Raw genomic sequence first — 25314 nt, forward strand, 5'->3', positions numbered from 1 at the left:
CTCCATATGGACATGATGACATCACACAGTTCCTCCATATGGACATGATGACATCACACAGTTCCTCCATATGGACATGATGACATCACACAGTTCCTCCATATGGACATGATGACATCACACAGTTCTTCCATATGGACATGATGACATCACACAGTTCCCCCCATATGGACATGATGCCATCACACAGTTCCTCCATATGGACATGATGACATCACACAGTTCCCCCATATACACATGATGACATCACACAGTTCCTACATATAGACATGATGACATCACACAGTTCCTCCATATGGACATGATGACATCACACAGTTCCTACATATAGACATGATGCCATCACACAGTTCATCCATATGGACATGATGACATCACACAGTTCCCCCATATACACATGATGACATCACACAGTTCCTACATATAGACATGATGACATCACACAGTTCCTCCATATGGACATGATGACATCACACAGTTCCTTCATATAGACATGATGACATCACACAGTTCCTCCATATGGACATGATGACATCACACAGTTCCTCCATATAGACATGATGACATCACACAGTTCCTTCATATAGACATGATGACATCACACAGTTCCTCCATATGGACATGATGACATCACACAGTTCCCCCATATACACATGATGACATCACACAGTTCCTACATATAGACATGATGACATCACACAGTTCATCCATATGGACATGATGACATCACACAGTTCCTCCATATGGACATGATGACATCACACAGTTCCTCCATATAGACATGATGACATCACACAGTTCCCCCATATACACATGATGACATCACACAGTTCCTACATATAGACATGATGACATCACACAGTTCATCCATATGGACATGATGACATCACACAGTTCCTACATATAGACATGATGACATCACACAGTTCCTCCATATGGACATGATGACATCACACAGTTCCTCCATATGGACATGATGACATCACACAGTTCCTCCATATGGACATGATGACATCACACAGTTCCTACATATAGACATGATGACATCACACAGTTCCTCCATATAGACATGATGACATCACACAGTTCCTCCATATGGACATGATGACATCACACAGTTCCTCCATATGGACATGACGACATCACACAGTTCCTCCATATGGACATGATGACATCACACAGTTCCTCCATATGGACATGATGACATCACACAGTTCCTCCATATGGACATGATGACATCACACAGTTCATCCATATGGACATGATGACATCACACAGTTCTGCCATATGGACGTGATGACATCACACAATTCCTCCATATGAACATGATGACATCACACAGTTCCTCCATATGGACATGATGACATCACACAGTCCCTCCATATGGACATGATGACATCACACAGTTGCTGCAGATTTGTCGGATCCATGAAGAGAATCTCTGGTTCCAACACCTCCCAGCAGTGATCTATTGGATGAGATCTGGTGACTATGGAGGCCATTGGAACAGGAGCCAGTGGCACCCGGTCTTCTGCTGCTGTAGCCCATCTGCTTCAATGTTCAGAAACGGTATTCTGCACGTCTTGGTTGTAACCAGTGGTTAATTGAATTTAATAAACATTGCCTTTTTTGTTATCTTGAACCAGTCTGCCCATTCTCCTGAAATCAAAAAGACATTTCCAACCACACAACTGCCGCTCACTGGATATTTCCTCTTTTTCGGACCGTTTTCTGTAAACTCTGGGGATGGTCGTGCGTAAAAATCTCAGTAGACCAGCAGTTTGTGAAATACCCAGAAATTCCCAGTTTGTGAAATACTTCTGGCACCAACAACCATGCCACATTCAAAGTCACTTATATCCCCTTTCTCCCCCATTCTGATGTTCTGGTTCAACTTCGGCAACTTGTCTTGACCACATCTACATGCCTAAATGCATTGAATTGCTTCCATGTGATTGGCTGATTAGCTATTTGTTTAGCAAAGTGGCCAGTTAGTGTATAGAGCAGTGTTTTCCACCCAGATGTTGCAAAACTACAACTCCCAGCATGCCCGGACAGCCGAAGGCTGTCCGGGCATGCTGGGAGTTGTAGTTTTGCATCTTTATTTCATAAACGAACATACAGGAAACTCACCTTGTTATCTGTCTCCAGCAGCCTGTGCTCCTCTGTGCCTCAACAACTCTGTTGCCAAGCAACCGTTTCCCTAACAACGGCAGACACAGCTCCCCATTGGCTAAGGACCTATCAGCCATGTTGGTACCCCTCACGTCGTTTCTTATCACCCAACTAGCTTTCATTTTCGCTAAATTAACAAAAGATAACCTTCTACTACCTCAAATATGACGAATATCTTTTATTCTAAGAAATCTATTACAGTGATATACAGCTACGTATAGTTAAAATAAAAAATTAAATAAAAAATTGCCTCAACCAAGATGGCCGCCGGGGTCGCCCGGAAGTGACGAAGGCGGAAGTGCAGCTTCCGTAGACTTTGTCCGGGCTGACGGTGTCAGAAAATACCTAGGAGGCGGAAACTGAGTTCCTGGTGTGCGGAGATGCAGCAGTCAGTGATCGTGCTTGTGGTGGGGCTCCTGGCGGTGCTTGGTTGCCGGGCGGTGGAGGTGAAGCGGCCCCGCGGGGTGTCGCTGTCCAGTGAGTGCGAACTCCATTCATTATCATTGTGTTCTGTGTTATACGTCCTCCTCAGCGTCAGGTGGCGCTGTGGTTGGGAGCTGTCACTTCCACTTGTGCTTATTGTATCCTATGCGTCACGTTTCCCTTATGCTTTCTGTCAGCCGTTTGGTTGCAGCGCCCCACCTGTCGGCCAGTTCATGAACTGCATCTGTGATTACAGTAACGCTTATGTTCCAGATTTTTCCATAGTATAGATGGGGCTGGAAATGTCTCTGTATTGTGGAGACGAGTGCTGCCCCCTCCTGGCAGGGTTTATACCTAGAGTGTCAGTGCTGCACTGCCACTATGTATTATAAATAGGTTATGAATGATTAGTAAAACAGAACTAATTAATAACAGCGCCACACCTGTCCTCAGGTTGAGTATGGTATTACAGTTCCATTCCATTGAAGTGAATGGAGCCGAGTTGTAATGCCCCTCACGACCTGAAGACAGGGTCGGTGCTGTTTTTGGAAATAATTAGCTCTTTTTTTTTCTATTCCTGGATAATCCCTTTTAAAGAAGCTGTAGGATAAGTGGGGTGGTTGTTTGCAGTTACAGGTATTGCAGTATAATTAAGCAGCAGAAGCCTGGAAAAGCTGGGTGACAACTCGTGAGAGCTGTAGCTGTGGTTATGTTTGTCACCTAGCTTTTCCAGGCTTCTGAGAGGCAATTCTTCTAAGTTGTGTAGTAATATATATCCATCACCACCCACAACTAAGCAGAGCTGTATGTAGAAGCAATGAAAAACATAACTCTAGTGCTCATGAGTTGTCACCCAGCATTCCTACGCTCCTCCATGCAGCTCTACTTAGTTGTGATGGATGGATTACTACATGTCAGAAGCCTGGAAAAGCTGGGTGACACTTAGCTACAGCTCTTTCATCACTTGTCACCAAGCTTTCCCAGGCTTTTGAATGCAAAAGTTATCTGGTTATACATCCTGCACATCCATAAGTAAGCACGCGTGTCATTCAGGAGTATAGAAAAGCTGGGTCGATTATAACCACAGCTGTAGTGCTCACATGAGTGGTCCCCCAGGTTCCTGCATACTGGTTAGTTGTAGGGATGATGGATGTATTACTACATGACCTGACCCCTGGGATTTGTCAAGCCCTATGTTCTAGACCCCTGATATCTGTTTTAGGACTCTGGAAAAGCTGGGTGATATGTTGTAGGAACTGAGGTGGAAGCCATATTTTTGAAATCCCAGCTTTTCCATAAATTGGCATGACTTATCCAAGAATAGAGAAACAGAGCAGATTTCTTCCTGAAACAGCACCACCCCCATCCTCAGGCTGTGTGTGATATTACAACTTGGAACTGAACTGCAATACCGCACACAACCTGAGGAGAGGTGTGGCACTGTCAGCTCTGTTCTTTTACTCCTGAATAACCTCCATGATCCTGGTGTCGCCATCTTCCCCGTCCTCTCCTTCTCTGACATGTCGTCCTTGTTCTTGCAGATCGCAGCTTCTATGATGAGACCAAACCCTTCACCTGCCTGGACGGGTCCAAGACCATCGCCTTCGACCGAGTAAACGACGACTATTGTGACTGCGCAGACGGAACAGATGAGCCTGGTAAGGTCCTGGAGCGGTGACCTCCTGGGAGAGCGGCCACTGCAGGAGAATTGGGGTATTACATGGCATCTAGAGATGAGCGAACTTACAGTAAATTCGATTCGTCACGAACTTCTCGGCTCGGCGGTTGATGACTTTATCCTGCATAAATTAGTTCAGCTTTCCGGTGCTCCGGTGGGCTGGAAAAGGTGGATACATTCCTAGGAAAGAGTCTCCTAGGACTGTATCCACCTTCTCCAGCCCACCGGAGCACCTGAAAGCTGAACTCATTTATGCAGGATAAGTCATCAACTGCCGAGCCGAGAAGTTCGTGACGAATCGAATTTACTGTAAGTTCGCTCATCTCTTAAGGCATCCATTGAAATGAGTGATAAGCAATGTAATACTATGGAGCTGGAGCCCATCATTACAATAGTCTAATAGATAAGGGACCCTGCTATTATCTCATTGGACGTTGGCTGTCTGGGCATGCTGGGGGTTGTAGTTTTGAAACAGCTGCAGGTCCACAGTTTAAAGACCACTGTATTAAAAGCATAGTAGTAGTTTGTCACACTGGCTATGATTGACTATTAGGTAGGGTTCACACTACAGGATTTTTTAGTCCCATTGGTGTCCATTAGGACTGGGTGGTATACGGGTTCGTACCGAATTCCGAAATTTTTGTCCTGCACGATATGAATTTTTCCCATACAGCAATACCGGTTTGGCCCCTCCCCCTCGGGAATGAATGAATTATCAGCCCAGCGCTGCGCTGTCCCCATCGGGGTAAATACTCACATGTCACCCGCATACGCTGCACTCCTCGTCCTCCTGCTTGTTGTGGCTGCCGGCGCTGACACTCTATACTGTGCCGTATCCCTAGGCCCGGGCTGCAAAAGATAAACAAAATAAACTTTAACTCACCTTCCCCGTCGGTCCGGACCTGCTTCCTGGGGACGGGAACGTCGGAGAGCCGTCAGCCTATCAGCGGCCGCAACGATGTTCCGCCTTGGCTGGTGATAGGTTGAGCGCACTGTCATGTAAGAAGCCGGCTCTCCGACGTTCCCGTCCCCAGGAAGAGCGTACGGCCGACGTAGGAACGTGCGATAAAGTTTATTTTGTTTACCTTTTGCAGCCCGGGCATAGGGATACAGCCTACAGTATAGAGCAGTGGTCTTCAACCTGCGGACCTCCAGATGTAGCAAAACTACAACTCCCAGCATGCCCGGACAGCCGTTGGCTGTCCGGGCATGCTGGGAGTTGTAGTTTTGCAACATCTGGAGGTCCGCAGGTTGAAGACCACTGGTATAGAGTGTCAGCGCCGGCGGCCCGCAGCAAACAGGAGGACAAGGAGGGCAGCGCTTGCGGGTGATATGTGAGTATTTACCCCAATGGGGACAGCGCAGCGCTGGGCTGATAATTAATTATTTTTTTGGCGGTTCCACGTTATATGCCGTGGAACCGCCATAAAATACCGTGATACACATATTTGGTCATACCGCCTAGCCCTAGTGTCAATAGTAGAGATGAGCGAACTTACAGTAAATTCGATTCGTCACAAACTTCTCGGCTCGGCAGTTGATGACTTTTCCTGCATAAATTAGTTCAGCTTTTCGGTGCTCCGGTGGGCTGGAAAAGGTGGATACAGTCCTAGGAAAGAGTCTCCTAGGACTGTATCCACCTTTTCCAGCCCACGGGAGCATCGGAAAGCTGAACTAATTTATGCAGGAAAAGTCATCAACTTCCGTGCTGAGAAGTTCGTGACGAATCGAATTTACTGTACGTTCGCTCATCTCGAGTCAATAGGATACTGCAAAGTGCACACTACCGAATTTTACTCTACTCGCTCTTTCAGTGGATTGCGCACGGACTACATACTGGGACAGCATTGTCTGCGCGGTCCTAGCGCCGGCTGATTCATTTGGTGCTGGTCGCCCTCTAAATTATTCCATCTGCAGATTCTGTAATCTAAATATAGCCTTAAAGGGTTACTCCGCTCCCCAGCGTGTTACTCCGCTCCCTAGCGTCCGGAGCATTGAGTTCCTGAACACTGTGTGCGGGCTTCCGTGTTCACGCCCGCCTCACTCGTTACGTCATGTGATGTCACGTCCCGCCCCCTCAATGCAAGTCTATGGGAGGGGGCGTGACGGCCGTCACGCCCCCTTCCCATAGACTTTCATTGATGGGGCGGGCCTGAACATGGAATTTTGCGGACGCTGGCAAGCGGAGTGGAAGAGATAAAAAAAAACAAAAAAAAACTGACATTAAAGGGGTTTTCCGGCCTTAGACAACTTATCCCCTATCCAAAGGAGACCGAGACGTGACGTCACGGCCACGCCCCCTTGTGATGTCACACCACGCCCCTTCCATTCATGTCTATGGGAGGGGGCATGACATTAAAGGGGTATTCCGGCCTTAGGCATCTAATCCCCTATCCAAAGGAGACCGAGACGTCACGCCACACCCCTTCCCATAGACATAAAGGGAGGAGGCGTGGCATCATGAGGGGGCATGGCCGTGACCTCACGTCTCGGTCTCCTTTGGATAGGGGATAAGTTGTCTAAGGCCGGAACACCCCTTTTAATGTCAGTTTTTTATTTATTTATTTTTGTTGAATTTCTTCCACAACCTACTGTTTTTCCTCTCTGTTTACCAATTTGGCGCTCGGCAGGCACTTATTTTGGTGCACGCTCAAATATGGCGCAGTGCGGCAGGAAAACGCTGAGTAAATGCTGACCAGGCCAATTAAATTGATCATTCACATAAAAAAGAACATGAAACATTAAAAAAACATAACACAAATAATAAATGGCCTCGCATTCAGAATTGCAAGGACTAAATAAAAGGCCGGGGGAGTATGGGAACAAAGGGGGAGATTTATCACAACCTGTCCTGAGGAAAAGTTGCTGAGTTGCCCATAGCAACCAATCAGATCGCTGCTTTCATTTTTCACAGGCCCTTTTTTTCAAAAATGAAAGTAGTGATCTGATTGGTTGCTATGGGCAACTGGGAAACTTCCCTTGGACAGGTTTTGATAAATCTCACTCTGTCTTTTCATTATAATTATAATTCCTAATAATTTTAATACTTTTAAAATAGATATACCAAAAAAATTTTTTTTTATTCAGAACTAAATGGGAGCAGTGAAATCTGGCCAGGTTCTCCTCGGTGCCAATTAGAGATGAGCGAACTTACAGTAAATTCGATTCGTCACGAACTTCTCGGCTCTGCAGTTGATGACTTTTCCTGCATAAATTAGTTCAGCTTTCAGGTGCTCCCGTGGGCTGGAAAAGGTGGATACAGTCCTAGGAAAGAGTCTCCTAGGACTGTATCCACCTTTTCCAGCCCACCGGAAAGCTGAACTAATTTATGCAGGAAAAGTCATCAACTGCCGAGCCGAGAAGTTCGTGTCGAATCGAATTTACTGTAAGTTCGCTCATCTCTAGTGAAAACGTATGGAACGGTATTGAAAACCGTATACATAGGCAAAGCATTGCAAACCGTATGCACCCCGATGCGTACGCTTTGCTTGCAATACGGCTTTTTAACAGTACTCCAAACCGTGTTCGACCCCGGTTTTGACTCTAGGTTAAAAACCGTACTGCAACCGCATACCTTTTTTTTTATTTAATTTTTATTTAATTTTTTTTTTTTATAACATGGACGTCAATGGGAAACGCACATGTATACGGTTCCATACTGCGAAACAGTATGCATTTTTTCTTTGCACATGCGCATTTGCATCCTAAAGTCCCCACCCAAGACCCCTCCCATTAAAAATGGAAAACATTTTCAAAAACTTTTATTTTTTCTATAAAAAGCGATGAAACTGTATGCACTTTTAAAAACAGTATATGGTTTTAAAACGCATACAGTTTACTTTTTCCCATACTGTTCCATCCGTTTTTTTGCCATACGGTTTTCTTGAGAAGAACGGATTGAAAACAGTCTGGCAAAAACGTGATGTGAACCCAGCCTTAGTTAGGTTGAATGGTTCTTGGTTGTTTTTGTTTTTCTTTATTGGGACGCCCGCTGGCGAATATTCTGGCTCAGACGACCACAACCTGATAAAAAATAAAATTAAAAAAGATATCTTTGAGCGTTCGATAGTAAACCAGTGTCAGGATCAGTCAGCCTGGAGTCCAAAAAATGTCCCTGGTCTGTTCCTTTCTGAACTATTTTATTACATCACACTTGTAAGATTATTAGTAGTAGAGATGAGCGAACTTACAGTAAATTTGATTCGTCACGAACTTCTCGGCTTGGCAGTTGATGACTTTTCCTGCGTAAATTAGTTCAGCTTTCCGGTGCTCCCGTGGGCTGGAAAAGGTGGATACATTCCTAGGAAAGAGTCTCTTAGGACTGTATCTACCTTTTCCAGCCCACCGGAGCACCGGAAAGCTGAACTAATTTACGCAGGAGAAGTCATCAACTGCCGAGCCGAGAAGTTCGTGACGAATCGAATTTACTGTAAGTTCGCTCATCTCTAATTAGTAATTATTGACGGCTTTTGTCTACCCATCAGGCACTGCTGCATGCTCCAATGGAAAATTCCACTGTACCAACGCTGGATTCAAGCCTCAGTATATCCCATCCTCACGGGTCAATGATGGCATCTGTGGTAAGTGGTGTAGGTTGTGTTCATTGGGTCCACCAGGGCGGCGATATACATCAACCAGTTGGACGGCAGCTGCCTCCAGTGACAAAATGGAACTCGGAGAAGCAGCTGAGCAACATAGGGGGGAGATCTATCAAACCTCAATGTCTATACACCAGTGTTTCCAAACCAGGGTGCCTCCAGCTGTTGCAAAACTACAACCTTCGGCTGTCCGGGCATGCTGGGAGTTGTAGTTTTGCAACAGCTGGAGGCACCCTGGTTTGGAAACACTGGTCTACATTATTTGATAAGAAAAGACCTGTTGTATTATATATGAATGAGTTGCGACATGCAGAGCTTACACTCCTCTCCCCGCAGACTGCTGCGACACCATGGATGAATATAACAGCGGAGCCCATTGCCAGAACACTTGCAGGTGAGACTGCGTTGGGTGGTGATTATGTTTCGATGTGGTGTTCTCACATATGGTGAACCTTTTGGGTTTTTCGCAGAGAGATGGGAAAGAAGGAGCGAGAGGATCTGGAGAAGAAGGCGGAAATGGCTCGGGAAGGCATGCTGCTCAAGCAGAGGTTCATCGAGGAGGCCCGAAAAGGCAGAGAGGAGAAGCAGGTGATGGACGGTTCTTAGGTTGCGCCTAGAGATGAGCGAACTTACAGTAAATTCGATTCGTCACGAACTTCTCGGCTCGGCAGTCGATGTCTTTTCCTGCATAAATTGGTTCAGCTTTCCGGTGCTCTGGAAAAGGTGGATACATTCCTAGGAAAGAGTCTCCTAGGACTGTATCCATCTTTTCCAGCCCATGGGAGCACCGGAAAGCTGAACTAATTTATGCAGGAAAAGTCATCAACTGCCGAGCCGAGAAGTTTGTGACGAATCGAATTTACTGTAAGTTCGCTCATCTCTAGTTGCGCCCACTAAACTTCTCCCTGGAGTGCAAAATAAATAATAATAATAATAATAATATTTATTATTATTTACTACTAATGATAATAATAAATACTACTACTACTAATAATAATATTTAATAATAAATACTACTACTACTTAAATATTAATTATTATAATGATGATGATAATAATAATTTAATAATGATGATAATGATAATAATAATTTAATAATGATAATAATAATTTGACAATGATAATTATAATTTTAATAATAATAATTTAATAATGATAATAAATTGATGATGATAAATTAATAATAATGTAATAATACTAATAATAATGATTATTTAATAATAATGTAATATTGATAATTTTATAATAATGATAATTTAATAATAATAATAATTAATAATTATAATTTAATAATACATTAATTTGATGAGTAGTTTTAGGTGGAGTAGTTTTTGTCCATAGGTGACAGAGTAGCTTCTTTTTTTTCCCCCCCCCCCCCCAATGCATTGTAGCTGATATTCCTTGTGGCGTTGCGCCATAGCATTGTCGGGGTTGGGGCGCTTCTCCCAAGTCATGACCCATTGACCTCTATATGTCTTTTAATTTGTTGTGCAGGTGAAGCTGCAGTCGCTGGTAGAGAAGCGGGTGAGCGTGCAGACCCAGGTGGACGCCCTGCGTGCCCAGAAGGAAGCGGCTGAGAAACCAGAGAAGGAAGCCAAAGACTCCCACAAGCAAGAGTGGGAAGGTGACGATCTGCCTTGTTTCTTTCAGATCACTGGCTTGCAGATGTCGCAAAACTACAACTCCCAGCATGCCCGGACAGCCGTTGGCTGTCCGGGCATGCTGGGAGTTGTAGTTTTGCCACAGCTAGAGTTCCACAGTTTGGAGACCTAGGCTTTAGATGTTGCTTTCATGCATATGTCTTCGGTATTGCAGCGCGCAAGGAGGCGGAGAATGCAGCTATGGAGAAGAAACGCTCCCTGGAATTATTTACTGAGCTGGACCAGGATTCAGATGGAATGTGAGTTTCTTTATTTTCATAAGCATAAAAAATTTGAATAAAAAAAATAAAACTTAAAGCGTACCTGTCAGATCCCACAAAAGCTGTTATAAAACTGTAATTTTTATGTCTCTCCCACCCATATTTCACACAAAAAAAAGAGCCTATTACAGCTGCTCACTGTCTTTTCTATCTTGTCAAAGGGAGGGGGCGTGTCCATCTCTTGCCTGCACTGTGATAACTCCTCCCCCTTCCTCACTCTGCCTACAGCTTTTGCAAAACTACAACTCCCAGCATGCCCAGACGTCCTCTGACTGTCCAGGCATGCTCGGAGTTGTAGTTTTTGCAACAGCTGGAGGCACATGTTTGGTAAAGCTCTGTGTTGCTGCAGGCTGTGTTCCTCCTGCAGCCTTGTCAACTAGCCATCTCCTGTCCATGACCCTTGGACACGCTCATGGTGCTGTGGGACTCATCAGTGTCCCAGGAGGTATGTGGACTAGAGATGAGCGAATTTACAGTAAACTCGATTCGTCACGAACTTCTCGGCTCGGCAGTTGATGACTTATCCTGCATAAATTAGTTCAGCTTTCAGGTGCTCCGGTGGGCTGGAAAAGGTGGATACATTCCTAGGAAAGAGTCTCCTAGGACTGTATCCACCTTTTCCAGCCCACGGGAGCACCTGAAAACAACTCATTTATGCAGGATAAGTAATCAACTGCCGAGCCGAGAAGTTCGTGACGAATCGAATTTACTGTAAATTCGCTCATTTCTAATGGGGACCCCTAGGGGTGGGATTTTCGGAGGCAGTTTTCTTTAATAAAATGTGAATATTTTTTAAAGAATTATATTACAAAAACTATTGTTTTGCCAAGATGTACAACACATAGTTTTTTTTATATCTGACCGTGCCCATTTAACCTTGAAGATAACCTTGAAGAATCCCGTACAGTTTTATGTTTATAGCCTCTATGTGAAATGATGTGTCTCCATGGTTACAGACTACAAATAAGTCCTGAGTGTAGTCAGGCATGTTGACGTTTGTTTGTGTTTTTGTATAGGGTTTCAGCACCTGAGCTGCTCTCTCACGCAGAGCTGGATTCAGATGGGGATGGCACCTTGTCAGACAAAGAAGCCCAGGTGAGGCCCAGAGGGTTCTTTAGGGCCTGTTGTTCAAAGGGGTTATCCAGGAAAAAACTTTTTTTTATATATATAGATCAACTGGCTCCAGAAAGTTAAACAGATTTGTAAATTACTTCTATTAAAAAATCTTAATCCTTTCAGTACTTATGAGCTTCTGAAGTTTAGGTTGTTCTTTTCTGTCTAAATCCTCTCTGATGACACCTGTCTCGGGAACCGCCCAGTTTAGAAGAGGTTTGCTATGGGAATTTGCTTCTAAACTGGGCGTTTCCCGAGACACGTGTCATCAGAGAGCACTTAGACAGAAAAGAACAACCTTAATTTCAGAAGCTCATAAGTACTGAAAGGATTAAGATTTTTTAATAGAAGCAATTTACAAATCTTTTCACAGCAGCAAAGAACTGTCAGATTAAAGGTACCTCTCTATGTATCACAGCAACTAAAAATAACCTTTTTCTAAAACATATATACTTTAATGATATGCCTTAAAATAAGAATAACTAAAGCAAACAAAAAAAATTTAATAAACTATAATTAGTGACCTATAGGTGAATAGATATGTCAAAAAAAGGGGAGACACAGGTCCTATTGGTAAATGGGCAGCCCCCTATGAGAGAGACAATGCACCACAACCATCGATCACTACGGTTATATCAGTGGTGCAATTAAATACATTCTCATATATGTACAATGGTGCTGCTCATTATTTAGGACCTCTCCCCACACCACGTGAGAAAAGTGATAAGATAAATGTTACAATTTGGTATCCGTTCCGACGCGTTTCCCCCCAACTTGTGGGGTTTCTCAAGGAACTAATGGGATACAATCAACAGTCATAAAAATCGTCTCTGGTGTTATTAGATTGTCTCTGATGCAGTAGGTGCCACAACTTGATTGACACCACTCTCAAGGCAGATAACTTATGGACAGTATATTGTACTGCATCTCCAAAGAAGAAGCACTATCTTATGCCCGCCTTGTACCAACGATGGATACCTAGCGCCAAGATAAGCGCACTGTTTAATCACATGCCGCCTGTGATTAAACAGTGCGCTTATCTTGGCGCTAGGTATCCATCGTTGGTACAAGGCGGGCATAAGATAGTGCTTCTTCTTTGGAGATGCAGTACAATATACTGTCCATAAGTTATCTGCCTTGAGAGTGGTGTCAATCAAGTTGTGGCACCTACTGCATCAGAGACAATCTAATAACACCAGAGACGATTTTTATGACTGTTGATTGTATCCCATTAGTTCCTTGAGAAACCCCACAAGTTGGGGGGAAACGCGTCGGAACGGATACCAAATTGTAACATTTATCTTATCACTTTTCTCACGTGGTGTGGGGAGAGGTCCTAAATAATGAGCAGCACCATTGTACATATATGAGAATGTATTTAATTGCACCACTGATATAACCGTAGTGATCGATGGTTGTGGTGCATTGTCTCTCTCATAGGGGGCTGCCCATTTACCAATAGGACCTGTGTCTCCCCTTTTTTTGACATATCTATTCACCTATAGGTCACTAATTATAGTTTATTAAATTTTTTTTGTTTGCTTTAGTTATTCTTATTTTAAGGCATATCATTAAAGTATATATGTTTTAGAAAAAGGTTATTTTTAGTTGCAATTTACAAATCTGTTTAACTTTCTGCAGCCAGTTGATATATAAAAAAAAAGTTTTTTCCTGGAATACCCCTTTAAGGAACATGTGTAGGCCTATGATGTTTAATAGACGGGATGCCGACACTCAGCACCCCTGCCAGTAGGCTATTAGGCACATATGCAATGAACAGCCCCCAAGCCTCGAATCCATACATTGTGCAGTAGCACTGCTTTACTGCACTGCCGCTCCCATTAACCCCGCACAACCCCTACACCATGATCAGAGCCATCTACAGCTGCTGCTCTGCCAAGGATCTGATCGGCTGGGGTGCTGGGTGTCCGATTTAATCCTCAGGTGATGTGGTGTTTTGCAGCTCATTTCCATTGAAGTGAATAGAGCCAAGATGTAATACCACACATAACCTGACAATGTGTGTGGCGCTGTTTTAATTGAAGAAATTGGCTACTCTTTTGCAAGATAACCCCACAAATTGGCACGGTCATTTGAATAAACCTCCCATTGATCAATTGCACAAGGTGGAAAACATTTTTTGTATCATATCTCTTAGACAAAAACACTTTTTTTTTTTTTTTTTTCTCCCGTTATCAAACTTTTTTTGTTTTTAATTAGATTTTTTTTTTATTAAAGGGGTATTCCAGTCAAAAACTATTTTATTTTTTTATTTTTTCAGATCAATGGTCTCCAGAAAGTTAAACAGATTTGTAAATTACTTCTATTAAAAAAAATTAAATCTTAATCCTTCCAGTACTTATTAGCTGTTGAAGTTGAGTTGTTCTTTTCTGTCTGACAAGTGTTCTCTGCTGACACCTCTGTCTGTGTCAGGAACTGTCCAGAGTTGGAGCAAATCCCCATAGCAAACCTCTCCTGCTCTGGAGAGTTCCTGAGACAGACAGAAAACAACTCTACTTCAACAGCTGATAAGTACTGGAAGGATTAAGATTTTTTAATTGAAGTCATTTACAAATCTGTTTAACTTTCTGGAGCCAGTTGATTTAACTGGGATACCCCTTTAAAGGAAAACTGTCAGCTTTCTCCCCCCACAGTAACCAGCAGTACTGGCTGGTAGTGCGTGGGGACGCTGATCAGTTTGATGCTTACCGTGCCCAGATGCACCCTGACGTTTGGCCATAACCTTCTACTTTCGGGATATGCTAATGAGGTGCTAACTTGCACTCTGACGTCAGTGCCACCTGCCGCAGCGCCACCCAGCTCATCAATATTCCTCCCCTCCCTCCGCCTCTCCCTCTTCATTACATAGCGGGGAGAGGGGGGAGGAATATTGATGATCTGGGCCGCGCTGCGGCAGGTGACACTGACGTCAGAGTGCCAGTTAGCCCGGCCGGTGCCAGTTAGCACCTCATTAGCATATCCTGAAAATAGAAGGTTAGGGCCAAACGGCGCAGCAGATCCGGGCACAGTAAGCATCAAACTAATCAGCGCCCCCCACACTACCAGCCAGTACCACTGGTTAGTGCGGGGGGAGAAGGCTGACAATTTTCCTTTTAAGTTTTTGACATTTTCATACAGAAAAGAAAAACTCAGACCCTATTCTCCAACAACCTATAACACCCTGCCCAGCCCCCCCCCCCCTTACGAAATAGTCCCCAGTCCACAATAGTCCAGGTCCAAATGGACCGTCCAGCAAATTGGTCAGTAGTTTGGCAAAAATAAGTCCCAAAGATATGAGGAGACCATATACAATGTGGAGCATAACATGTTATCAAAATTTAAAAAAAAAACCCTCCCTCCTGCATCTCATGCTCAGAGTTGTAGTTTTGCAACAGCTGGAGACACGCTGGTAGAAATATACACGGTAATATCAATGAAAACATCTTCTAGGTTAATTTCCCCTCTAAATTATATTGAAGATGTTTGGATGTTCCCTTGTTAGGAGGGACCCCTGGACACAAAGCTGATCACATTGTCTCCTCCTGCTGGGTCCTCACCCCAGTAATCTCTTACTGAGATATTTCACTACAGGTTAAAGGGGTACTCCACTGGAAAACATATTTCTTTTTTTTATCAACTGCCCGAAAGTTAAACAGATATGTAAATGACTTCTATTAAAAAATCTTAATCCTTCCAGTACCTATCAGCTGCTATATGCTCCTGAGGAAGTTATTTTCTTTTTGAATTTCCTTTGTCTGACCACAGTGCTCTCTGCTGACACATCTGTCCATTCTAGGAACTGTCCAGAGTAGGAGCAAATCCCCATAGCAAACCTCTCCTGCTCTGGACAGTTCCTGATATGGATAGAGGTATCAGCAGAGAGCACTGTGGTCAGACAGAAAGGAAATTCAAAAAGATAGGAACTTCCTGTGGAGTATATAGCAGCTGATAAGTACTGGAAGGATTAAGATTCTTCAATAGAAGTAATTTACAAATCTGTTTAACTTTCTGGCACCAGTTGATTTAAAAAATAAATAAATAAAAAATAAAGTTTTCCAGGGGAGTACCCCTTTTAAGCTGATCAATTCCCTGCAGCGCCACCACTGGAGAAATGAAGTATTACACAGTTTTAATTACAATTAGAGATGAGCAAACTTACAGTAAATTTGATACGTCGATGACTTTTCCTGCGTAAATGAGTTCAGCTTTCCGGTGCTCCCGTGGGCTGGAAAAGGTGGATACATTCCTAGGAGACTCTTTCCTAGGAATGTATCCACCTTTTCCAGCCCACCGGAGCACCTGAAAGCTGAACTAATTTATGCAGGAAAAGGCATCGACTGCCGAGCCGAGAAGTTCGTGACGAATCAAATTTACTGTAAGTTCGCTCATCTCTAGTTACAATGCCTTACAGGGCAGGTCCTTCAGAGACCATGAGATGAAGGTCCTGAATTGGGTATGACTCCCTAATTCAGTGCTTCCTAACCAGGGTGCCTCCAGCTGTTGCAAAACTACAACTCCCAGCATGCCCGGACAGCCGTTGGCTGTCCGGGCATGCTGAGAGTTGTAGTTTTGCAACAGCTGGAGGCACCCTGGTTAGGAAGCACTGGCTTATTATCTCAAAACAGCACAAATTCCACAAATATATGAATGAGGGAAGGGCTGAGACTAGAGATGAGCGAACTTACAGTAAATTCGATTCGTCACGAACTTCTCAGCTCGGCAGTTGATGACCTTTCCTGCGTAAATTAGTTCAGCCTTCAGGTGCTCCCGTGGGCTGGAAAAGGTGGATACAGTCCTAGGAAAGAGTCTCCTAGGACTGTTTCCACCTTGTCCAGCCCACCGGAGCACCGGAAAGCTGAACTAATTTATGAATGAAAAGTTATCAACTGCCGAGCGGAGAAGTTCGTGACGAATCGAATGTACTGTAAGTTCGCTCATCTCTAGCTGAGACTATTATTTACAGTAGGTGTAATGTTTTCTGCTTCCTTCCTTTGCTGCAGGATCTCCTCGGAGGGTCGTACTCTGTAGATGTCTCCTCTTTCCAGGAGTCGGTGTGGCCACAGATTAAAGAAAAGATTAAGTCTGAGGTAGGTGCTGGCATGAGGATATTGGGGGCCTTGGTTTGATGCTGTTGTATGACATTGAGGGTCTGACTGTGGTTAATGTTTGCCAGAGCGACTCTACTCCATTGCCTCCAGTAGAAGAGGGGACAGAAACCCACCCAGAAATCCCCCCTGAGGAAGATGAAGATGATGACGGAGAAGAGGTGGATGATGAAGATGATGATGCTGACTCGGAGGACAATCACAGGGTGAGCCAAGGGTTTAGCTACCTGATACAACTCTGCACTGCCGGGAGCATCCACTAGAGGGAGTCTGCTTTTATTGAAGATTGATTTATCTGTATCCATTGATGAATCTGTATGCAGATAGCTCCCCCTAGTGATGGCCTAGTACTGGGCCAATCTGAGAATAATCGAAATTGGAAGTAGAATTCCAGTGTTATGTCTTACCTTGTATGGCAACATGCCCAGGATATTAAGATTAGGTTGAATTTTTTTTTACATTTATTTTATTTAAATCACAGGCTCCACCAAGCAAATCCAATGTAGAGGAGATGGAGATGCCACCATATGATGAGGCCACCCAGTCTCTGATAGACAGTGAGTGACATAATTCATCATGAAGATAATGGAGTACTACAACCTCTATCATCCTTTATAATCCTCTTGGTTGTCTCTCTTGCAGCTGCTCAAGCCGCACGTAATCAATTTGACGAAGCAGAAAAGTCCCTGCGAGAAATCGAGGATACAATCAGGTCTGTAGTAACCCGGCTCCTGATTCTCTTATTACCCTATAACATCTTATTACAGTAACCCGGCTCCTGATCCTCTTATTACCCCTATAACATCTTATTACAGTAACCCGGCTCCTGATCCTCTTATTACCCTATAACACCTTATTACAGTAACCCGGCTCCTGATCCTCTTATTACCCTATAACATCTTATTACAGTAACCCGGCTCCTGATCCTCTTATTACCCTATAACACCTTATTACAGTAACCCGGCTCCTGATCCTCTTATTACCCTATAACATCTTATTACAGTAACCCGGCTCCTGATCCTCTTATTACCCCTATAACATCTTATTACAGTAACCCGGCTCCTGATCCTCTTATTACCCTATAACATCTTATTACAGTAACCCGGCTCCTGATCCTCTTATTACCCTATAACATCTTATTACAGTAACCTGGCTCCTGATCCTCTTATTACAGTAACCCGGCTCCTGATCCTCTTATTACCCTATAACATCTTATTACAGTAACCTGGCTCCTGATCCTCTTATTACAGTGACCTGACTCCTGATCCTCTTATTACCCTATAACATCTTATTACAGTAACCCGGCTCCTGATCCTCTTATTACCCTATAACATCTTATTACAGTAACCCGGCTCCTGATCCTCTTATTACCCTATAACATCTTATTACAGTAACCCGGCTTCTGATCCTCTTATTACCCTATAACATCTTATTACAGTAACCCGGCTCCTGATCCTCTTATTACCCTATAACATCTTATTACAGTAACCCGGCTCCTGATCCTCTTATTACCCTATAACATCTTATTACAGTAACCCGGCTCCTCATCCTCTTATTACCCTATAACATCTTATTACAGTAACCCGGCTCCTGATCCTCTTATTACCCTATAACATCTTATTACAGTAACCCGGCTCCTGATCCTCTTATTACCCCTATAACATCTTATTACAGTAACCCGGCTCCTCATCCTCTTATTACCCTATAACATCTTATTACAGTAACCCGGCTCCTGATCCTCTTATTACCCTATAACATCTTATTACAGTAACCCGGCTCCTGATACTCTTATTACCCTATAACATCTTATTACAGTAACCCGGCTCCTGATCCTCTTATTACCATATAACATCTTATTACAGTAACCCGGCTCCTGATCCTCTTATTACCCTATAACATCTTGTTGCAGTAACCCGGCTCCTGATCCTCTTATTACCCTATAACATCTTATTACAGTAACCCGGCTCCTGATCCCCTTATTACCCTATAACATCTTATTACAGTGACCCGGCTCCTGATCCTCTTATTACCCCTATAACATCTTATTACAGTAACCCGGCTCCTGATCCACTTATTACCCTATAACATCTTATTACAGTAACCCGGCTCCTGATCCTCTTATTACCATATACCATCTTATTACAGTAACCCGGCTCCTGATCCTCTTATTACCCCTATAACATCTTATTACAGTAACCCGGCTCCTGATCCTCTTATTACCCCTATAACATCTTATTACAGTAACCCGGCTCCTGATCCTCTTATTACCCTATAACATCTTATTACAGTAACCCGGCTCCTGATCCTCTTATTACCCTATAACATCTTATTACAGTAACCCGGCTCCTGATCCTCTTATTACCCTATAACATCTTATTACAGTAACCCGGCTCCTGATCCTCTTATTACCCTATAACATCTTATTACAGTAACCCGGCTCCTGATCCTCTTATTAACCCTGTAATAACACATATTTCTCTGACTGAGCTTTGACCTTTGTCTTGTATTCTGTATTTAGGAGTTTGGAGAAAGAGATTTCTCTGGATTTTGGGACACATGGAGAGTTTTCCTATCTCTATGGACAGTGCTATGAACTCTCAACAAGCGAGTGAGTATCCTGTGCTGACACTAGGGATTCCTAAGAGTGATATGACTGATGATATTTCTAGGGGATATTAGAAGTACATGGTATTATTTGCTGTATGTCAGAGTTATCTTGGTATTGATGCCATTAGATGACTTTCCTTTTTCTTTTCCTAGATATATTTATCGCTTGTGTCCATTTAATCGTGTGACACAGAAACCGAAGGTTGGGGGATCAGAGACTAACCTGGGGTGAGAGGCTGTTAATATGAATTACGTCTTATTTTGTCTCATGTTGTTAAGATAACGGAATTCTGATGTTTAATCCTTTGTTTTATTGTTCTCATTCTCAGAACATGGGGATCCTGGGCAGGACCAGAAAATGATAAATTCAGTGTAATGAAATTTGAACAAGGAACAGCCTGTTGGCAGGGACCAAACCGTTCTACACAGGTGAGTTCTCGGTAGTAGGTGTCTTCCCCTTCACTGAGATGACAGACAAGAGAGGAGCAACGTGACATGGAGTCTGCTCCTCCCACCACAGGGTGATAGCTCCTCCCTCCTGTCTATGTGATATGGAATCTGCTCCTCCCAACACAGGGTGACATAGACAGAAGGGAGAAGCTATATGACCTGGAGTCTGCTCCTCCCACCACAGGGTGATATAGACAGGAGGGAGGAGCTATGTGACATGGAGTCTGCTCCTCCCACCACAGGGTGATAGCTCCTCCCTCCTGTCTATGTGATATGGAATCTGCTCCTCCCAACACAGGGTGACATAGACAGAAGGGAGAAGCTATATGACCTGGAGTCTGCTCCTCCCACCACAGGGTGATATAGACAGGAGGGAGGAGCTATGTGACATGGAGTCTGCTCCTCCCACCACAGGGTGATAGCTCCTCCCTCCTGTCTATGTGATATGGAATCTGCTCCTCCCATCACAGGGTGACACTGTAGAATCTGTACATGTCATAATCTATGGCAGTCATTTTAGTGGCATTATTTCTTCAGCCTCACGGTGGCGTTGTTTTCTATGCTTGTACTATGAGCTTTGTCAGGGACTGATGTAGCCGTAGTGAGACATCTGAATATTCTTCCATTTTGTTTCCGCAGGTGAAGCTGTACTGTGGTAAAGAGACTGTAGTCACGTCTACTTCAGAGCCCAGTCGTTGCGAATACCTCATGGAGTTCTTCACTCCAGCCGCCTGTCAGCACCCGGTGGAAGTCCCACAGGAAGAACACGATGAGCTGTGAGACCGGACAGTGACAGGTAGCGTATCCTTCTACTTTACCTGCGCTGAGGTAGGCGGGTTGCCGCTGAGGTAGGCGGGTTGCCGCTGAGGTAGGCGGGTTGCCACTGAGGTAGGCGTGGGCCGCTGAGGTAGGCGGGTTGCCGCTGAGGTAGGCGGGGGCAGCTGAGGTAGGCGAGGGCAGCTGAGGTAGGCGAGGGCCGCTGAGGTAGGCGGGTTGCCGCTGAGGTAGGCGGGTTGCCGCTGAGGTAGGCGGGTTGCCGCTGAGGTAGGCGAGGGCCGCTGAGGTAGGCGAGGGCTGCTGATGTACCTCTAATATTCTGAGGAAAGGGGAAAAGCCTGAATGTCTATTCAACCGCTGCAAGACATAACAGAACCTGACGGGGGCAGACTTTGACTCGAGGATTGTCCCTTTTGGTGTTCTTTAAAGTATGCCTGTCACTTTTGACATGTAGAGGCATGAATAATGTGTTGATTGGTGGGGTTCGAGTGATCAGACGTGGACTGATCGCTAGAATGTACAGGGAGAGAAGCACGCGGCTGAGCGCTTCGATCTCCACTCTTCCTGCTGGCGGTAGAGAGATTCCCTTTTCACGCTTGTCCTAGTGATTTGTCTGGATCTGAACACTCAGACCCTGACCAATCAAAACTTTTACATTTCTTTACAACATGTTAAGTTTTTTTGTTTTTTTTATTTGACAGTGTCTATTTAAATCCTTTGTGTTATGCCCTGTCCTTCTAAGGCAGTGTTTCCCAACCAGGGTGCCTCCAGGTGTTGCAAAACTACAGCAAAAGGCTGTCCGGGCATGCTGGGAGTTGTAGTTTTGCAACATCTGGAGGCACCCTGGTTGGGAAATTGGGAACTGAGGCCTATGATAAACATAACTACCAGGCGCATCCGCAACCGTAAAGAAGCGAGTTATGTTCAGAAAACAGAAAGGGGCAGTGTTGTACATCTAGCTTCATTGTCCGTTCATTGCCAAAGATGTTTTATTTGCAACTGGGTTCTTTAAAGGAGATCTGCAGTGAAATAAACTTATCCCCTATTCTGTGCATAGGGGATAAGTGTCTGATTGCGGGGGTCTGAACGCTGCACGGCGTGGCGGCTCTCCCATGCAGGAGGCGTGGCGGCTGCAGCATGAAGTCGTGGCGGCTGCAGCATGAAGTCGTGGCAGACACTTCCCCTCCATGTATCTCTGTGGGAGAGGCGGGTATGTAGTGTTCGTGCCTCCCTGCCTCTTAGAGCTGTATGGGGGTGGGCTGGTTCGTTGACTTCAGTAAGGTTGACAACGAGCAATGTCGCGGCCCCGTACGAGAGATCGCGGGGGGTCCGACAGCTGGGACACTTGGGATCACTGGGATCCTTTGGATTAGGGATCGACCGATTATCGGTATGGCCGATATTATCAGCCGATAATCACGATTTTGGGCATTATCGGTATCGGCAATTACCTTGCCGATAATGCCCCGCCCCCACCGCACCGTGTCGCACCCCCCCACCGTAGTGCTGGGCGGTATACCGATATGGATTTTTGCCCATACCGCTATACCGGTCGGGCCCCTCCCCCACCCTCCGAGTCAATAAAAATAATTAAACTTACCCGTAATGGGGGTGGTCCGGGCCATCCATCCTTCCTGTAGTGTCCGGTGGCATTCCGGGTGGAGGGTGAACCGGTCCGGGCTGTCCTCCTTCTCCGGGGGTCATCTTCTCCACTCCGGGCAGGCTCCGGCCTAGTACGCTGCATAGACGCCGCTACGCCGTGACGTCAGGTGCGTCACTGTGCACGGGCGTCACTGCGCAGCAGTGTCTATGCTGCGTTACTTGGCCGGAGCCTGCCCGGAGTGGAGAAGATGACCCCCGGAGAAGGACAGCCCGGACCGGTTCACCCTCCACCCGGAATGCCGCCGGACACTACAGGAAGGAAGGATGGATGGCCCGGACCACCCTGACAGGTAGGGGGAGAGAAGCGGATGGTGGCTGCCTATGGCACCACAAAAGCCACTGCAGTGCATTGCTTTAAAGCGCCTGCCTTAAATCCATGATCTGCAGCGGTGTCGAGGGGGGATAAGTAGCCAATAACTTATACCGGAATATCGGTATATGTTATCGGCTATCAGCCCTAATCTCCACCGATTATCGGTATCGGCCCAAAAAAAAAAAACTATATCGGTCGATCCCTATTTTGGATAGGGAATAAGTTTATTTCACTGCAGATCTCCTTTAAGAAGTGTCCCCCCCCCCCCCCCCCCACCAGCGTGCCTCCAGCTGTTGCAAAACTACAACTCCCAGCATGCCCAGACAGCCTTCGGCTGTCGGGGCATGCTGGGAGTTGTAGTTTTGCAACAGCTGGAAGCACACTGGTGGGGAAATGCTGGCCTATCTGGCCTATCCTCAGGATCAGCCATCAATATTAGATCAGCTCCCAGCAACCCCCAAAATCAGCTGGTTTGGCCACACGTATCTAGTTTATGTATTTTGTTACAGTGTGTCAGTGTAGGCTAATATATCGGCCTGGATTTCAGACAGTTCTAGACTGGATAAAACTGTAACAAACCCTCAGCTGTTGGAACTATTGGGTGTTCATAGATTATTTGTATTATTTTTGGTTTGGGACATGCCCCTATTGGTAGACCTGTATATACAGTAGGTAAGGACCTTTTATAATACAGTTCTCCTCTTTCTCCAGTGTTTGCAGATAGCCGGACCCTGTGTGAGACCCTAGTGGAACCCTAAGAGCTGTGAATAGATGTGTCCCTGGCTCCTCACCACAGTGTCCTCCTCTTCAAACCTCATTCCAGATCCGTTCTGTCTTCTCCCCATCTCTGCAGTAAAGGACACTGGCAACCAAAAGACACATTCCATCCACCGACCCCCTCCATGGCTACTGACCCCGCACCATCTTGGCTGTGTTTTTACTTGCTTGGGACATAAAGGGGATGTCCAGGATCGAAAAAAATGGCACCACTCCTGTCTATGGGATGTGCTTAGTATTGCCGCTAGGCCCCATTGAAGTGGAGGAGGCTGAACTGCAATACCAAACACAGCAGATGGACAAGAGTGGCGCTCCTTCTGTAAAAAAACAAAAAACGGACCCATTCTTTCTAATCCTTGATATTCCCTTTAAACAATAGACTGTTCACAGTGGCTGCTCCTGTTATTTCTTGTTTCCATGCTGGTGGAAGGATTGTTCTGTGCTCAAAAATAAAAGTTGGTTTATATATAAAAGCTGAAGGTTTCGTTCTTCTTATACATCATTGATGTCACTTTCCTTATGCATAAATTATGTAAATTTTCCACTTATTGGTCGGTGATGTCACTGGTTTGTCTTATTGGTTGGTGATGTCACTGGTCTGTCTTATTGGTCGGTGATGTCACTGGTCTGTCTTATTGGTCGGTGATGTCACTGGTCTGTCTTATTGGTCGGTGATGTCACTGGTCTGTCTTATTGGTCGGTGATGTCACTGGTCTGTCTTATTGGTCGGTGAGGTCACTGGTCTGTCTTATTGGTGGGTGAGGTCACTGGTCCGTCTTATTGGTGGGTGAGGTCACTGGTCTGTATTATTGGTCGGTGAGGTCACTGGTCTGTCTTATTGGTGGGTGATGTGACTGGTCTGTCTTATTGGTGGGTGAGGTCACTGGTCTGTCTAATTGGTCGGTGAGGTCACTGGTCTGTCTTATTGGTCGGTGAGGTCACTGGTCTGTCTTATTGGTCGGTGAGGTCACTGGTCTGTCTTATTGGTGGGTGAGGTCACTGGTCTGTCTTATTGGTGGGTGAGGTCACTGGTCTGTCTTATTGGTGGGTGAGGTCACTGGTCTGTCTTATTGGTGGGTGAGGTCACTGGTCTGTCTTATTGGTCGGTGAGGTCACTGGTCTGTCTTATTGGTCGGTGAGGTCACTGGTCTGTCTTATTGGTCGGTGAGGTCACTGGTCTGTCTTATTGGTCGGTGATGTTATTGGTAGAGATGAGCGAACTTACAGTAAATTCGATTCATCACAAACTTCTCGGCTCGGAAGTTGATGACTTTTCCTGCGTAAATTAGTTCAGCTTTCCGGTGCTCCGGTGGGCTGGAAAAGGTGGATACAGTCCTAGGAAAGAGTCTCCTAGGACTGTATCCACCTTTTCCAGCCCACGGGAGCACCTGAAAGCTGAACTAATTTATACAGGAAAAGGCATCAACTGCCGAGCCGAGAAGTTCGTGACGTATCGAATTTACTGTAAGTTCGCTCATCTCTAGTTATTGGTCTGTCTTTTTTTTTACTTATCGGGGATGTCACTCGTGTGGTTTGCTAAAGGTGCCACTAGGTTTGTTAATGGAACCTTTCATGAGTTTTTAGCCTGTCATCACGACCATCCCGTTATACACTCGAAAATGCTGTTCTTTACAAGTATAGAGCTAAAACATAGTAAAGTGGAGAAAAGAAGCTTTATAAACCTCCCACATTGTATATCAGGAACAAGGTTTAGT

At 44.9% G+C, this 25314-nt stretch overlaps 2 protein-coding genes across 7 annotated transcripts in view; one reads left to right on the forward strand and one right to left on the reverse strand.

Annotated features, from left to right (window-relative positions):
• The window catches only part of ODAD3 (outer dynein arm docking complex subunit 3), a 39693-nt gene extending 32688 nt beyond the window's left edge, over nt 1-7005 (reverse strand). For 2 of the 6 annotated variants that reach the window (XM_056570402.1, XM_056570407.1), the window contains exon 1: nt 2134-2315. The gene's annotated coding sequence lies outside the window, so the exon portion shown is untranslated. Of the gene's footprint in view, nt 1-2133; nt 2316-2425; nt 2578-6868 lie in introns of those variants that run through there. The other 4 variants (XM_056570406.1, XM_056570405.1, XM_056570404.1 and 1 more) reach the window with 4 other exon arrangements.
• Nucleotides 2460-24072, forward strand: PRKCSH (protein kinase C substrate 80K-H). Its single transcript, XM_056570408.1, has 17 exons — nt 2460-2652; nt 4140-4256; nt 8761-8856; nt 9211-9268; nt 9345-9462; nt 10369-10498; nt 10690-10774; nt 11812-11890; nt 16909-16995; nt 17082-17219; nt 17495-17570; nt 17656-17725; nt 19532-19621; nt 19774-19848; nt 19950-20049; nt 20710-20866; nt 23534-24072. The coding sequence occupies exons 1-16, from the start codon at nt 2556-2558 to the stop codon at nt 20848-20850; spliced, it is 1557 nt and encodes a 518-aa protein (XP_056426383.1). The 5' UTR covers nt 2460-2555; the 3' UTR covers nt 20851-20866; nt 23534-24072.
• The last annotated feature ends 1242 nt before the right edge of the window (nt 24073-25314 follow it).

This window comes from Hyla sarda, chromosome 4, assembly GCF_029499605.1.
Source record: "Hyla sarda isolate aHylSar1 chromosome 4, aHylSar1.hap1, whole genome shotgun sequence".
Lineage (NCBI taxonomy): Eukaryota > Metazoa > Chordata > Amphibia > Anura > Hylidae > Hyla > Hyla sarda.